The 17,641-nt window shown below is 48.4% G+C and overlaps 1 protein-coding gene across 1 annotated transcript in view; it reads left to right on the top strand.

The window, feature by feature from the left end:
* Nucleotides 1–17,641, top strand: part of PLXNA4 (plexin A4) — a 421,348-nt gene that overhangs the window by 301,855 nt on the left and 101,852 nt on the right. Inside the window, exons 5-8 of the mRNA XM_083858928.1 lie at nt 3,555–3,678; nt 6,936–7,089; nt 9,564–9,663; nt 13,015–13,129. Coding sequence (XP_083715054.1) covers nt 3,555–3,678; nt 6,936–7,089; nt 9,564–9,663; nt 13,015–13,129 — 493 coding nt within the window. The remainder of the gene's footprint in view (nt 1–3,554; nt 3,679–6,935; nt 7,090–9,563; nt 9,664–13,014; nt 13,130–17,641) is intronic.

Raw genomic sequence — 17,641 nt, 5'->3', positions numbered from 1 at the left:
AATTTAATATTATTAAAATAATTGGTCGGTGGCTGCTGAGCAGAGGGTGAGCACCAGTGGTATTTATTCTTAATGGGAGGTGAGGAGGAAATAACATTCCTCGTGGTTCAGTGGCAGGAGCAGCTCCTCAGTGCTTGTGCTGATGGTTTTGGACAAAGCAGGACACTTGGGATGGTGAAAGAGCAGCTGCAGCTCAGGCAAAACATGGTGGGTTTTGCTGTGATGGATCACCCTGAAGAAAGGGAGGTTTATGTTGGATCTTATGAAAAAAATTCTTTATTCAGAGGGTGATGAGGCCCTGGCACAGGTTGCTCAGAAAAGCTGTGGCTGCCCCATCCCTTGATGTGTCCAAGGTTGGATGAGGCTTAGAACAACCTGGGATGGTCCCTGCCCATGGCAGGAGGTGGAACTGGATGATCTTTAATGTCCCTTCCAACTCCACCATCAACTCCAGCACCAGGCACAGGTATTCAGGGCTTTTCCAGATGAGGAATTGCATGGGAAAAGTCAGACAGTGAAAGTCAAAAGTTAGGAAGTGCAGAATTGAGGTCACCGTGGAAAAAAGGAATAATAACCTGTAATCCTGTAATGAAAGTCTGGCTTGCAGTGTGTGAGTGCAGGGAGCAGATTTGGAAGTACAGAAGCTGCTCTCACTCTGGCAGTCCCTAATTCCTGAGACCCTGACACAGCAGCCTTAACGTTATATTGAACCCAGGCTTAGTTTGGTTTGGTTTTTCATAAATTCACTATTTGGATGACATTATTTTCACCTTATGGCAGATGTCAAGGCATGTCAGTCTAATATGGAGCAAGAGTTTGGTCTGAAAAGTGACATGTTTTAAATGGGTATGACCTGTAAACAGCCAGGTAAAATGTGGATTATTATATTCCTGCTCAGTGGTGGGATTGGGGAATACAAACCACATTCCTGGATGCTTAATCCATATCCATAGGTTTGAACTGAGCCTGGATATCTGCCTGCTTAATTTTAGAAAATCCAGATATTTCTGTTGTGCTGCAGCTGGAGGAAATGAATGGGAAGTAACAGAACGTCTTGAAGAATTTGAGCACTTGTGTTTTGATTCTGAGCCCAAAAAGATTTCCCTTCCAAGCTATTCCCAGGAGAGGAGTTCCCACACCCTGCAGAGCTTTAATGGGATTGCTGTGGCTGTTTGGAGTTTTATGGAAGTGCTTGGAAAAACCTCAGGTCAGCATTTTGCCTTTTGGCTTTTGTGCCACCATGGGAGACTCACAGTTTTGGGGATATTTTATGGGCTATTGGCCCAACCCTCTGGAGAGTGCTCATTTAAAATTCCTGATCCAGCATGTGGCAGTGCCAGAGGAGATTTAATGGGATGAGGGCTCCTGGGGAGCAGAGAGCAGGAGCTGCAGGGCTGCTTTTGCTCTCTCAAACCTGCATTTTGCTCTCTCAAACTTGCAAAGCGTGTTGAGAATGGCCAAAATATCCCTTTATGGATCCTGCCTCTGGAAATAAAAAAACTTTCCTCTGCCAGAAAGATGGAGAAATTGGAGTTTGGAGATGGGGTGTTCCCTTTATCTAGAGTCAGTCACTAGAGAGAAGCCAAACCCTAAAGTTTTAGGCCACCCCAAGCTTTGAAACATTTGGATTAACCATATATTGAGTTTTTGGCATGTGTTTCCATGGATCCTCATCTGCAAATCCCTCATTCATGAGGGTGCAGTCTCTGCTCCAAGGAGTGGGGACACTGAGAGATGATCTTGGAGCTCTACGTTCTCTCACAAGTGAGACTCTCAAGGCTGGGAGTGGGTGAATAATTTAACATCCGCACTTAAGTCTTTATAGCTGGTTTTAATGGGGGGTAATAGCACTGCTAATAACAAAATCCATTGAAGACACCCTGTGCAAGTCCATAACATTAACTTAATGGCAGAAGGTAATTGGCATGCAGCTGGAGCTGTCCTTTTGGATTAACCCTGTGGATTTCCAGGCAGACACCTCCCCTCGAAGCAATGGCCTTGGCAGCGTGTGTGGAGTGAAATGCAGATGTGGTTTGTGCTAAACACATTCAAACCTGGGTGGAAACAGGGCAAAGAGCCACCAATCCACTTTCCTGGGTTGTGTTTGCACCACACAGGTGAGATGAGGGGCAGTGACAGCACTGAGAACATCAGCAGTTAGTGGGCGGTGTGAAATTCATGCATTTATGCAGTCCAGGTGTGTGCACCCACAAATTTCACTGAGCTGTCACTTATTGGGAACACCTGAGTTTTTAAGATTCAGCTCTCAGCACTTCCAGTCAGGCATTTTCAAGCCAGATGCAAAAAACTCTTTAATCTGCTGGAACAACTCATTGGAGGGGTGGCCCCATCCCGGAGGTGAGGTACCAGCAGCCCAGAGGCACCACAAGTGCACAGCATTCTCAGCAGGGACAAAAAACATAAGCTGTGCATGGCTTCTCTACAAGGACAGCCCTGCCTGAGGCATCCCATAGCCCTTGGACAGGAGGGTTTGAAGGTCTGGGGGAGTTTGGCCCAGGGAAAGTTGTGCTGGACCTGCTGTGTGGGTGGAGGGACACAATTTCTGCGGTGGGGATGGAGTTTTCATCCATCACCCTCCCTCCTCTTACAGGTTCCTTGCAGCTCCCCAGCCTGCTTGAGCAACCCCACAGCTGCCAGCAGCAGAGTTAATGTTTTCAGGCACATGGTGGGGTGTGAGTTCAATATTTTCTGAACCTGAGTGTCCCAAGCATGACACAGAAGAACGACACTTGCCGTCAGGTTGAGAAGTGAGGAGCGAAAGGAAGTTTATTATGATTTGGGGTTTAAATAGAGTTTGGGATTTGATTGAGGATTGGGGGATGAAAGGACCACCTCTCTGACCCCAGTGGTCAACTCAGAAGTCCATCACATTGTCCTTCCCCCTGGAAAGGAATGCCTTATTTACTAAAACATCAGTCTTCGTTTATGTTTAAATAATGAGAAAGCTCCAGTAGAATGAGAAACAATCGGAAGGCTGAAAATCAGGGCGACATCTGAGAATTGCTGAACTCTTCTCAAAAGAAACTTTTGAACAGTTTTCCTTTCCTCAAAACGACCATGTGTAAACAATATTCTTTCCCCATAACAACAGGTACTGTTTGCTATTTCTGTTACTTAATCAATAAGAGAAGTGTCAGTCCTATGGACCAATAACATGTGTTTTTTACCGCAATGTCATAAAAGAGCTGAATGAATTGTAAATAAACCCTTCTGATTTCTACTGCCTTCTAACTATTCAAACATCTTTATTTTGTGTCCTACTGTGACATTGGGGCTCTTGGGAATGTCCTGTGCAGGGCCAGGAGATGGACATGATGATCCTCATGGGTCCCTTCCAGCTCAGGATAATCCTCTATGATGTCATGAGCCGCGCCAGGGCACGAGCGTGATTTTCTCTCTAGTGCTGCCCCAAAGAGCACAGAGCTGACTTTCTACCCACACCAATTACTGCTCCCACAGCCCCAGAGCCGTCCCCACCCTGCCAGCCTGGCTGTGTGTGCTCACCCCGTCCCTGTCTGCTGCTGTTTCCCCAGGTGCACGAGGAAGGAGCGGTGCGAGCGCTCCAGCGAGCCGCGCAGATTCGCCTCCGAGATGAAGCAGTGCGTCCGCCTCACCGTGCACCCCAACAACATCTCCGTGTCTCAGTACAACGTCCTGGTGAGCAGTGGAAAACCCCTGACCCTTTCCTCTCCTCTCCTCTCCTTGGGTTTTACCTGCCCCTGCAGCCTGGCAGATCCAGGGATTCAGCACCGGAGGGAAAGACTGGCAGCAAGAGGTTCTCCAGACTCCGTTGACTTCCCCCGCAACTCCTCTGGCACAGGGAGAGATTTGCCACAGGAGGATGTTTTGTCTTTGGTTATTCTCTGTTTAGAAGTCTAGAAATGGACTGGGAAGAGTCTTCCTTGTTGTCTGTGAGGGCAGGTCTGAAGGGACTCAGTGTCCTGCAAGTATTGTGTGCTGCCCTGGCAGAGGAATTCATTAATAACTTTAGGCAAGGGACATTTTCATGGTTAGAAATTGCATTCTAGAGGAAAGCCAAGTGAAGGATGATGTGAATTATTTCAGTGAGCTCCAATTTCCCATCATTTTGGGTGGAAATATCCCCTTCTAAGCCCCCAGGAACTCCAACCTGCTCCAGCACTAGGCATGCAGAACAGAAAGGCAGGAGGCTGTGCAGAGGAACCCAAGGCTCTCAGGGCTCCTGCTGTCTCCTGTGACCCTCCACAGCACAAGGTTTAACCTTTCTGGCCTCGAGCTACTCAGTCAGCAGCCAAGGAAACCACACAGTGAATGCTGGCAGAGCAGCAGATGATCCTGGGCTTGAGGCAGGAAACCTCTGCTGAAGATCTGACCAGTTTGTGGTTTCTCTCGTGGCTCATGGCAGCAGTACTGGGCATGATGAGATCCCAACATACTCCAAGAAGGAGACAAAAACCCATTTCTCTCAGACTACCAGTGCTCTTTCTCTCTGACCACACTAATTTGGGCTGCAATTAAGGTAACCCAGGCCCTAGAAACTCCATCTCTAGACAAGTTGGTCATTTAGCCCCACACCCTGAAAGGCCTAAATGGAATTGCTCAGGGTGCAGCTGCCAGGCACCTTCCAGGTGACAGCTTTGGATTTCTCCAGGGCTAAGGAAATCAGCCTTTCAAAGCCTGCATGTCCAATCATTGCTGCTTTGTTTCAGCCTCTTAACTTTGCTGCGACTTTACTTTCCCCAGGCTTCAAACAAAACCGATCTGAGACATCTTAAGTTCTTTGTTCCTGTGGGAGTTCAAGGTTTCTTTTCTGTATTCTCTCAGTAGCTGTTGAGTTCTTTCATGTTGGAATAAATCCTGGGGGACTGTCTGGCTCGGGGCGACTGGAAATGATGACAGAATGAGAGACCTTTACCTCTGGGTTACTCCCAGAGCTGCTGGGATCAGGAATTGCCATCATCTGTTATCCAACAATCTACATGGGCATTTTGATGGAGTTCTCAGCCCAGTCCCAGCTAAACTGGTGACCCAGCTCATCCCATCACCAAGGGGCAAACCAGGAGGGAAACAAACAGAGGGTTGATGGTGTCCTTAGCAAATCTCAAATCTAGGATGCTGGAATCTTGAGTTCTAGCAAAACATCAGTGACAGTGAGCTCTTGCCCATGGAGGCAGAGCAGGTATTTGTGTGGTCACCCCACACTTTTAAATTTTGGGCACTAACAGAGTCTTGGAGAATCTTACCTGGAGTCTGTTTGAGGCCAGGGCTGAGCTCTGGGCTCTCTGAGAAGAGCTGCTTGCTGGGGAAGGCTCCATGCTTTCCATGCTGTCCCAGGAGTGTGGGATGTAGGACTTTTTGTCTGCTGGGGGTGTGCACTGGCTCCTGGAGTTTGTGGCCAAGCACTGGTCTGCTCACCAGTGTCATCTTCTGCATGGCAAACTTCGTCCTGCATCATCCATGCCCAGAGGGAGATTTGTTAAGGAGAACAGATTCCCCTTCTCCATTGCCAGCAGGGAGAATGGATTCAGCCTCAGTGCTAAATCCATCCAAATAACCAAAGCTTTTTCCTTTTTCCCATTCAAGATAAAAATAAATCAGCTTTTCAAAAGGCCTAAAAATGACCCTACTCCTAGAAAGGCTTAATAGCACCCAGGGCTAAGGCCTGTCTGCTCAGCCTTTCTCCCTGCTGGTCCTCAGTGTGGAGAAACAGCTCCAACCTTTCCCTGAGTGAGGAAAACACAGTGTGTGGGAGCCCTGAGAGCTGTGCCACGTTCTCATCCTGTCCTGCTTTGTCACCTGGGCTGACCCCTGCTCTTTGTGCTGGTAGAAACAACACCTCAGCATGCACCTGTGTCTCCTTCCAGTGGCTGTCACCTCAGAGGGGGCCTCAGCCAGCTCAGGGAGGAGGAAAATTGTGGAGAGCATCTGTATTTGTGCCTGTGCTGTGTGGTTGGCTCCAGTGTTTGGTCACAAAAACGCTAAATCCACACCAATTACCAGGTGCTGGGAGCCCCCTGGGGTGCCCCTCTGTGTTCAGGCATGACCTTTGAGCAGGACCCTCAGTGATGGAGAGCCCTGGGGCAGGACCTTTGTCAGTCTGGGAATTTGGCAGCATGAATGTGCTCCTCCAAAGCATGGACGTGGTGGAAACCAGCCCTGAGATTCCTTCTGCCATGACCATGAGCAAAGCCAAAAGGTGTTGTGACCTCTAAAAACATGGGCAAATCCTCCTTCAGACCATGAGCAAAGTCAGAGGGTGTTGTGACCTCTAAAAACACAGGCAAATCCTCCTTCATGGCTTTTCTTTTTTCCCATATGGAACCCCAGGACAGCACGAGGAACCAGCTGGTTCTTCGGTGGGATGGGCAGGAGAAGGTTTCTGTGCCTGTAGAGATTTTTTTTGTGGTGGACTGAAGGCTGTAACTAGACTCTCCTCACACAGGAACTTGGGGGCAGAGTGCTCCCCCCCTGCTGGTGCTGGCAGAGCAGCCCGTAGAGAGTTAGACTGGAGCGCTCCAGTTTCTCTGGAGTCTGCAGAGTGCCTCTTGTGAGTAGCAGTCACCTTCCTCAGAAACCCCAGGGGCTGCCACAGCCCCGGGGACCCACTTTGGGGCTGGCTCCAAAGACTCCCCCTGCCTTAACCTGACCACTTGCATGACAGACAGTGAGCACTCCCTCCCCTGCACTGACCAGGAGTCCCTGCACAGCCACCTGTGTCAGCATCAACATCAGCATCCCGTGCCCTCCCCTCCTCACTGGCCCCCATCCCGAGCCGCTGCTTTCTGCTGAAGGAGGATGCTCTCTCTTAGCAAGAGGCTCTTTGTCCGACCTCTCCAGTGTAATTCTCTCCTGCTGGCCCAGCTCTGTGGTTTGGCTGAGTGTTTTTCTCTTCTTCTCTCTTTTCCTGCCTTCTCTCCCCCCGTCTTTGCCTGCAGCTGGTTTTGGAGACCTACAACGTCCCTGAGCTGTCAGCTGGGGTCAACTGCACCTTTGAGGACCTCTCGGAGATGGATGGGTTGGTGGTGGGCAGCCAGATCCAGTGCATCTCTCCAGCTGCCAAGGAGGTGCCCCAGATCATCACAGAGAATGGTGAGTGTCCCACAGCTCCTCCACCTGCACCTCTCCCTCCTCACCCCCCACCCTGCCTCTCTCCTGCATCCTCACAAAGCAGGATTTGGCTCCTGAGAGCCTGAGGAGAGGGCAGGGAAAGCCCTGGGAGGGCAGGAGGGATGCTGGAGCTGCACAGCAGCACATCATGGCACAAGTTATGTGAGTGTGAGAGTGTTTCAGGAGTGCAAGGCTTGAGCTGCAGCACCTGCACTGAGGTCTGTGTGACACGAGGTGTTTGCAGGCTGCCACCGAGTGGCAGTTGCACGGATCCAGCAAAAGACAAGACATGGATGTGGGATATTCCTTCTCCTTTTGGCCAGGCTTGGTGTAACACAGCAAGGGTCCAGGCTCTGGACACATCCCATCCTGTGAAACAGACAGAAATTCCTGCAGAGCTGGGCAATCCTGGCTGTAATTTCACCCTGCTCCTTGCAGATTTGAGTCTGTGTGCTCAAACTGAGCTCACAGCTCAGTTGAGCTTCCTGCCTCAATTCCTTTACTGCCTTCAGCTGTTCCAGGTTTGCTTCTGGCTCCTTCTCCTGAAATGGTCCAGCACAGAAAAATACCTTGTCTCCAATGGTGTCTCTGCTGTCCACAGCTTCCTGCACCTTTTTTCTTTCCCTTTTCTAACAAACTTTCTGGGTAATTTCAAGAACTCTTGTGGCTCTTTACAGAGACTTGACCCTGCTATCACCCCCATGAGACACAGAGAGGATGCTGCCAATTTTTGTCCTTGGCTTCCTGTGAAAATTTACTGTAAAATTTGCCTCTGGGGAGCCTCAGACTGCAGAAAATGAGGTGACATGAACTGTCATCATCCCCTCTGCTTTCCCTGAGCTGCACACAGCTGCTGTGCTCTCCACTGCAGTCCCAAAACAAGCTCTCAGGAGGTTGTCACCACTTCCAAGTCCCACTGAGTTATCAGTCATGTTTGCTTACCAAGACAGGTACCAGAAATCCTTTCCTTGGTATGGACTTCTGTCCCAGGCCAGGCATCATCAACCAGAAGACAAAAACACCAGTGAAAGGTGGAGACAGCACAAGAGGGAGAGATTTATCTGCTTTCAGGGCACCTGCAGCTTATATCAGCCTCAGAGCTGCTGCTCTGTACCTCTGTGAGGACCAAGTTCTCCCTGCAGTGCCAGAGGCTGGATTTGAACCAAAGGATGTGTGACTATCACACCTGGGGCCATCCAGTCCTCACATCCTCACGTTTGAAATACGTGCAGGGTGATGGGGAAGTCATTAAATATGGCAGAGCAGGTTGGCAGCAGAGCTGAGCTCTGGCAGCAGGACAGGTTCAGTGAAGTGTGTGGGGTGTCTGTGCCTCAAGGTGGGTGAGGGAGCATGAGGTGTTCAGTATGACCCATTGTCAGGTTTGCTTTGGCCTCACTGATTAATGAATCTTTCAGGTGAAAGGAAAATAATAGAATTATAGGATGGTTTAGTTTGGAAGGGTCTGAAAAATCATCTCCTTCCAATCCCCTGCCACAGGCAGTGCCACCTTCCACTGTCCCAGGCTGCTCCAAGCCCTGCCCAACCTGGCCTTGGGCACTTCCAGGGATTCAGGGGCAGCCACAACTTCTCTGGGTACCCTGTGCCTGGGCCTCCCCTCCCTCATAGTGAAGAATTTCCTCCTAATATCCCATCTAAACCTCCCCTCTTTCACTTTAAGGCCATTCCCCCTTGTCCTATCACTTTGTGCCCTTTTACAAATACTAGAGAAAGGACCACCCAGGTAAATCTGTAATTAAACCTGGGTCACTTCCCCACCAAATTACTGCAATTGCTGCACCCACTGATTGCCCGCTGTGAGTTGTGGGAAGAAGCAGCAGCTGACTGTCCACAGTGGGAAAAGGGATGAGGAAATGGTGTGGAGGAGCTGAGGTGAAAAGGGGTCTGCTACAGAAATGGGTGGAAGTGCAGTGGATTTCACATCTCTCACACTGAGATGGGGTCTTTGTAGCCACAGGCTGAGGGGAATGGAGCTTGGGGTGAGTGGGGGGAGTGGACATGGATGGAATGTCCACATGCCCTTTTTCTTTGGGAATATTGAGTGAACCAGCAGTATGGAACATCTTTAAGGACATAATTATATTTTAATGGCTTCCAAATCCTTGACATCGTTCTTTGAGCTTAGCTTTCCTACCTGATGAATTCAGTCACCACAGTTTTGAAATTAGACCTGCTGTCATCCTCCAGGATGCCTCTGCTCTCAGGCACAATAATTTCCAGTGGTAAAGACATATTCCATAAAAGTTGGAGCTGTACCTGTGGGATAACTGGGATAAATCCTCTAGAAGGATTTTATAACACTTTTCACATTTACTGAGGGCAGCCCAGCCAAGGTGTTGTGGGGCAGCTCCAGGTTCAGGCTGGTGGCCTGGCCAATGGGGCTGAGCTGGGCTAACAAAGCAATCACACCCTGATGTGCCTATTTTTTCCTCCCCCAGGTGACCATCACATTGTCCAGCTTCAGCTCAAGTCCAAGGAAACGGGGATGACCTTTGCCAGTACCAGCTTTGTCTTCTACAACTGCAGCGTCCACAACTCGTACGTTCATTTCCTTTGGTGCCTGTTTCTCATATGTCCCTTCCTCAGGAAGATGTTAAATTGTGCAGGTGACCATGAGCTGGGGTCACTTGTGTGGTGGCCAGAAGGGTAGGTCCCTCCTGAGATGACTCAGAGTGTGGGGACCACTTTTTCTGCAGGCAGAGCATCAAGTTAGGAGGAATTTGTCACGTAATTGAGTCAAAACGGGGTTGTGCCCTCAGCACATCTTCCCTTATCCTCCTGTTACTAATTCTTTTGTGGATTTTTGGCACTTCATATGCACCTCCAACCATCATCCATGCTGCCAGTTCCACCAGGAGCCTGCCCCAGGTGGTTAACATAGACTTGGACCCTCCAACCTGGAAAAAATAAAGCTTGTGGTTCCTGCAGGATACACACTGAGCCCAGCTGAGTCCCTCAAGACCATGTTCCCAATGATGTGAGCGCCTTCCCTGCCTCACACCCCCTTTCCCTGGGGTTCAGCTGACACCCAGGAGCTGCCCCAGTGGAGCAGACCCACAAATCCCTGCAGGAAGATGCCCTCGCAGCAGGTTGATCCAGCCCTGGGTGAAGCTGAGCAACTGTCCCCACCACTGAGCCGTCAGAAGTGCCAAAAGCAGATAATTACTGCAGCTCAGCAATTCACAAGGAAAGGCAAATCCTATTTCCATGTTCCTGCTGCTTTGACAAACAGTGTCAGAAAGCAAGTGTTGAGAGTTGGGGTGGGGAGAGCAGGAGAGATGGTGCCGTTAAATATTTATGGCATGTTTTGGTTTCTTACTTGACAAACTATAATGCGCTATCCATTTTTAATTCGATGTATCAGAGCGAGCACTTGTTACCAATTTGAAGAATAAGTTGCTGTACCAGAGCTGAGGGTGGATTGGGGGTTGAGCAAGATTTCACAGAGACAGGGGAGAGGGGGTGTGTCTGCCTGTTGGGCTCACACAGGAGCTCTGGAGCTTTTCTCTCCTGTCCATTAAAAACCCAGGACCAGGAAAATTTACTTCCCTGAAGTCTCCTCAAGGTACCCTCTAGTTACTGCAGCTGCACAGGATCATAAAATTGTTAAGGTTGGAAAAGCCTTCTAAGATCACCAAGTCAACCAACACCACCACCATGGTCACCATTAAACCTTGTCCCCAGGTGCTTGTTGACACTTCCAGGGATGGTGACTCCACCACTGCCCTGGGCAGCCTGTTCCAGTGCTTTACAACCCTTTCCATAAAAAAAAAAAAAAAATCCTAATATCCAATCTAAACCTCCCCTGGTACAGCTTGAGGCACTTTCCTCTCATTTTGCACTTGTTACCTGAGACAAGACCCCACCCCAGCTGTCCCCTCCTTGTCAAGGACTTGTGCAGAGCCACAAGGTCCCCCCTGAGCCTCCTTTTCTCCAGGCTGAGCCCCTTTCCCAGCTCTCTCAGCCTCTCCTGGGGCTCCAGACCTTTCCCAGCTCCATTCTCTGGACATGTTTCAGCCCCTCCAGGTCTTTGACATGAAGGTCTCCAGAGTGTGAACAACCAAGGTTGTGCAGAGAGCTGGGTTTGGTTGCTGCTGAGCAGAAATCACTTTAAATGTAAAGGGAAGTGTGATGTAGGTCCAAGTCAGTGCTGTAACACAATCAGGGGAGGTGTTTGCAGCTCTGACTCTGCACAGCCCCTGGGGCACAGGAGAGCAAAACCTTGTAAGGTGGAGGGAATGGCTCTTTCCTGCACCCAGAGTAGGTGATGCCCTAAATACGCCCTCTGCTTCCCAGGTACCTGCTCCAGTAGTCCTTATTTCTCTTCTAACATGAAGAATTTGCAGGAACCTCATCACCCTGATCAGAACTCACACCAATAAACCTGTGGGACACAGAGGGAGAAAACTCCCTGGTTCATCTTTGGTCTTCTGGCTTTGGTACATCCCAGTTTGTCTCTGGCCTCTGTGTCATGTTTGGGAGAATTATCCAGATGGGATTGTTGGTGTCCAGGGCAGCCAAAACACAATAAATATTTATTATTCCTCCAGTTGCGACAATATGAATGCAATCTAAATTATTTAATAGTATGAGACATCTGAGATGCCAGTGACAACCAGCTCAGGCCAGATCAAATCCAGCGCCATCCTGCTGGTGTTGGGTCAGTGCAAAGCCAGTGTTCTCCTCCAAAAGCAATGTTTTCCAGGCTGTACTTCCCTCTGGGAAAGGCTGTCAGTTATGCCTTGGCCTGGCTACCTAGAACAGATGGTAGACAGAGTTAGAGAATAAAGTAGGCATTTATTAAAGGCCTTCAATAGATACACCCTGGGCAGTGTAAGAGCCTGGCAGAGGCTGCACCCAAGAGGGACAATGGTCACGAGTTTTTCAGACAATTATAAGTTTGGTCTATTTGCATATCAGGGGTTAATTGCCCAATTACACCTTCAGGTAATGCAGTCACATTCCCCCAGTTTGCTCCTCCCTAATTCACTTTTGTTTGCACTTTTCAGGCCTGGGACTGTGAGGTGTCCTTGGCTCTCAGGCCTAGGAGGATTGTTTTGTCTGACCAAACTGTGCAGAGAGCTCACAAACCCTCTACATGGAGTTCAGTGTTACACACTAATGCAGTGCAGGATCTGAAAAATATAAAAGATAAAAACTTATGGGACCAGCTGGCCTGTAGGATCATCCATGGACAGCAGGGAGAAGGAACTCTGCTGACCTCAGACATTCTAGAACATGTGGTTTTATTGCAAGGGTCATAGGTAAAAAGGGCTTTGTCTTCAGCCTCCAGCCTGGGCTGGAGGGAAGCCCCAAAGGGAGAGGGAGAGAGAGGGAGGGGAGTATGAGGTAAGGGAGATAGCAGGGGTAAGGGAGGTAAGGGAGGTAAGAGGGCTAAGAGCAGTAAGAGGGGTAAGAGCAGTAAGAGAGCTAGGGCAGGTAAGAGGGCAGGGGTCAGAGACTGAGGACTTTATTACAATACATTCTATCTCCTTTTGTGTTGAATATTCTAATTTACAGTGACCAACTGGCGTGAGATACAAAACCTACAGACTTTGCATGCAGCCTATGAGAACTGCTCTATCACCATATCATCCTGTATTCTAAACTCTAAAGACCTCCTTTCTTATCTACCTTTTCCCTGATGCCTTGGCAGGGTGGAGAGGGGCTACGTCCTTGGGTCCTTTTGTTTTCTGTCCTTCAACCCATCTCCAGCTCATCACCATCTTCCCGCCTGCCATAATCACATCTCAAAGCTGGCTTTCATTTCTATTTCACTCACAGGTTTTATATCTTTAGTATTTCTTGCCAGGCAATCATATTTGTAAGCTTTTCCTGTCTCATCTTTCCCAACACTGGCCAAGTGATTGCTGTGTGCCTCTGTTGCAGGTGCCTGTCATGCGTGGAGAGCCCTTATCGCTGCCACTGGTGCAAATACCGCCACGTCTGCACCCACGACCCCAGCTCCTGCTCCTTCCAGGAGGGACGAGTCAAGATGCCCGAGGTAGGCAGGGGAACACAGCGGGTCAAGTTTTTGGAGTGTCTTAATTGAAGACTGTGGCTGCTGCCCTCTCCAAGTGTCTCCCTCAGGAGCCGCTCAGAGCAGGAACAGCCATTTCCAGTCCATGCATGTGTCGTTGTAGGACACGAAAGAAAGATGAGAGACTCCAAATATTTCAGAAGGCAAAGAACATAGAAAAAAAGCCTTTATTGTCTAATTCTTACTACCTTTTATAAGGTGTTCCCATACAGACTTAACATGGTTGGTGAATAGGAACGACACCTCTCTAATGCCGTTGGTTAAACTGGAGAAACAGCAAAACACCACCTGGAGAAAGATTGTTTTGGGAAAGGAGAGTTGTTTGCCAAGATTGTTTTGGGAGGAAGCTTTCTTGAGAAATTTTTCCTTGGGGGAAAAATTTAGCAGCTGCCAGCAGGCTGAAATCTCTCAGACCCAGAAATATCAGACCCACATGCACACACACATGTCTCAGTGGAGCAAAGACAGGAAGGGCCTCCTGTATGATATCTTCCAGCAAGGTTTATTTCATCATGCCAAAGGGATCATGGGCAGAAGACCAAGATCATGTGTTGCTCAGGGGTTAACTATGGGGTCAATGGCCCCACAGGGCAGTACAAAGGGCAAGACAACCTATGGAAGACTATGAGGGCTGAACAGTTGGGGAGAGCAGGGTTTAAGTGACCAATGAGGGAAGCAATCCAAGACAGATTAGCAGCAGTTTTGCAAGGCACCATGAAGGAAATCATCTCTTTCAGCCTAGGCAGGAAACTCTATGGTAAATCTTCCCAGGGCAAAGCCTGGAAGTTTTCCTGAGGGGATTTTTAGGGTTTCCACAGGTAGTTGTAAAAGTAAAGTCCTTTATTGTATGGCTGAATCAGCCTCATGAAGGGAGAGTTGTTACAGTCCAACCAGTGTGCAGAAAGCCTCAAACACAGAGTCTCTAAATCCCAAGCAGAAGCAGCAGCCACAGCAGCACTGACAGCACCTGTGGTCTGTGTCCTGTGAGTGTCTTTATCAGTAGCAGTGGCAGCAGTAGCAACAACAGCAGAATTTGTGGTTTTTGTGAGTCTGTGTGTGTGTTAGCATCCTCAAAACAGTGCATTTTATTCCATTTTTAGCCAATCAGGCTTAAACACGACTTTTCTTACAATAGTGTTGATCCTATCCCAAGGTAAAATTGATGTACATTAATCTTTGTAAATTCTTACAAAATTCTATGCATATAATTCTGTCTGTTCTAGCTAGGAATTTTCAGCAAGGTTACATTATTTTCATTATGACTAGAATTTAACTAACTTTGCAAAAGGCAATGTTACTGAACTATAAACTAGGTATTAGGTCCTTTCTTACTTACTGACACAGGCTCTTATTTGTTTAAGGGACTTAAAACTTCCCTATTTATTTAAAACCAAAGGTCTGGGAGGGATGGGACACACTTGTCATGATCTCCTCCAGGAGAGAAGGAGGTTATCTACCCTGGGCTGTTCAGACCTGGGGAGGATTTAAGGCTGTGGCCATGGGGTCAGTAGATCCCAGCTGTGTTTGGAACACCTTTGGGGCTTTGTGTGTTTGGTGTCTAATGGCAAATGCATCCAACTGCCCCCAGGTTGCAACTGACTGAGCTGAACTGGAGCTTGGGTTGTAATACAGGGCTGCAAATGCTGCCTGGCTGGTGTTGTAATCAAGGAGCCCTTGCAGACAAGGAGAATGCAAATAGGAAACCACTTAATTCCTTCCTGGTCCCACTTGTAGTGTCTTCATACTCCTGTGACATTGCCATTCCCTCCCACCCCTTCTGTAAATGCTGGTTGAGCTGTCACATTTGTGCTGGTTGAGATGTCCCACATCAGATGTCCTGACCTGCTCTGGCACCATAAATACTCATGAGTTCTCCATCTACCAGGATTCAGGATTTCCTGTAAAACTACTGGAAAATGTGCTGAGGAGTTGTTGGGTTTGATGCCCTGAGCTTGGTGGTGAAGGGATGAGGAAAAGTTTATTCCAAAGCCTTGTCACACTTTGGCCAGACCTGGTTTTTTGTCAGTACAGTTTGCTTTTCCTCTCTTCTACCCCCTTTAACAGAGAATTCCCTGCCAAGCTTTGTGCATTCCCTGTCTGATCTTGTAAAAGTGAGATTTTCATGGCAGCAGGAAGAGGCACAAACCTGACCTTGGAAAACCACAACTGATCTCCAAGGCAATGACAGCATCATGCAACACATGGATGTTGCACTGGTCATTGCTAAGGGTGGGGGGGTGCAGCAGCATTTTTTTGCCTTCTCTGGACACAAATGGGACCTCATTCCCCTGGGATACAACATTTGGAATAATCTGCTGTGCTCAGGAGCTGGTTTTGCTGTCTGCTCCTCAGAGGAAGGACTGGAATGACAAAACCTGCAAGGATAAAGGCCTTGCAGCTCCCAAAACCTTCAGAGCTTGCTTTGTGCCTGGCAGTATGAGAAATGCCCTGCAGCATCAGGGTCTTTGTCATTTCCTCTGTGTGTTTGTGGCTCTCAAGGGCTGGGGAAGGATGGCATCACAAGTGCACTCTGACAAACAGATTTACAATCACTCTGTGGCCAGAAAGGATTTTTTTTTGGTCAAATGGCACTTTGAACAAACGTCTATCTCCCACGCTTCTCTTGAAAATCCATCTTCTCACCGAAACTTCCACTGCCTGCTTTTTGCTGCCACCTGCAATTCTATCATTTTCTGTCCTGTGCACTTGCCTATCTGTGGAGTGGGTTCTCTGAATAACAGAAAACATTCAGTACCTTGAAGAAGCCAAGCCTGGTTCCTCTTTGCCAACAGAGACCTTCACCTGGTTCCTGGTGATTCAACGTGACTCACATGGTTGACAAGAGCCAGGTCTGTTCATATCCTCAGCAGAGCTCAAAGTGCACCCTCACCTTGAGTGGCTCTGTTTTCACCGGCCTCTCAAATCCATTCCCCTTTGAATCCTTTCCTCTGGCAGCATTTGGGGCCTTGGAGGATGAGGAGAGGGAAGGCTTTGAGTGCCTGCAAAGCTGGTAAACCTTGAGGAGGTGCTGGAGGGAAGCATGGGGTGGTTGGACCATCCCATTTGCTGTCTCTCCATGAGTTTGTTGAGCAGATTAAGTCAGGCATCTTCCCAAAACAAATAGTGGTGTTAGTCTGTCTCATGGACCCATGCCAGAAACTCCTTCCCTCTGGAATCATCAGTGCTGGCACACCAAGCCTTCACCCTGCTCATCACTGTGGTGTTCACTTTCTCTTGCTTCCCCCACTCTCAGGATGCTGGATGGATGTGAGACTGACCCAGAGGGACAGAAAGGCTTTGGCTGTGACCCACATTGTCCAGAAAAGGCTGTTTCCTGACTGTTTTACACCATAATGACACAGACTCTGAGCTTCAGAAGACTGAAAATTACTCTTATTTTTGGGATGTGTCTTCCTTATATACTATTTTACACAGACCAATTTGGTTGGTGAAACAAAGGCAAATCTCTTCATTCACATTGGTCAGACCAGAGGGACATCAAGAAGAAGTCCTTCTTAGGAAAAGGAATGAATGACATAGTACAGTTTACAAAAACAGCTCTGCTGTTTATAGGAAATTCTTTGGGAAAAGAATTCCAGAAAACCAAAACATCTCAGGCATGAAAACAGGGTCACAGTTACCTGCCACCCAAGGGCAGCCTTTGAATTGCCTGGTGGATGGCTGGGATCAGCCAGCCCAGGCTGGGAAAGGCAAAACAACCAGAGATGGAGAAAGGACAGAAAAATGCCTGTTTCCTCACCACCAACACTGAGATAAGACTTTCTTACCTGCCACCTGTCAGGTGAATCAGTTCTGTCTGTAACAGATGTGGATCTGACACTCTGGGAGCCTTGGGAAAGCCCATGTTTGCTCCAGTGAAGAGCTTCCAGCTTAGTCATAAAGCAAGACTATTTATGATTATGGCACTGATCTTAATCACAGAGGGTTCATGATGTCTCCAGATGATTTGTGGAAGAAATACTTCACCTTGGCGTGTAATTTCCCTTTACAGCAGGTTTTTGAAAGCCAGACCCACTCGCTTGAAATACACTGAGTGACTTCTTGCTTTAGAAAGAGGAGCTGATATTTTTGTTACTGAAGCAGGAAGGGGAAGCATGAGGGGAAAAAAGACATTTTAATACTGGAGTGGATTTTTGTTGCTGCTGATGGCAGAGCTGATGGCAAAAGTGGAGAGAATTAGTCTCAGAGATAGAAGGGAGTGGACTTTTTGGGTTTACTCTTTGTCATCCTGTCTCTGCTTTTGACATTAGCTGCTGAACAGAATTAAAGTTAGAGTGCAGGCTCAGAGTCTGAGCACAAACCATTGCATTGCAGATTCCCACTCTGAAATCTTGCCCATATAAATGGGCAAGACAGTCTGCAAGAACTTGGGGGAAACTGAGGCAAGAGGTGTAAAACAATGGGTTTGAGGGTCTCCAGTGTGACAGGGGCTGTAGAAACACCACCTGTCTCCTG

The sequence above is a fragment of the Zosterops lateralis genome, assembly GCF_965231275.1.
Source record: "Zosterops lateralis genome assembly, chromosome: 4".
Taxonomy (NCBI): Eukaryota; Metazoa; Chordata; class Aves; order Passeriformes; family Zosteropidae; genus Zosterops; species Zosterops lateralis.
The sequence above is the reverse complement of the archived record's forward strand: the minus strand, read 5'-3'. Positions and strand labels throughout refer to the sequence as shown.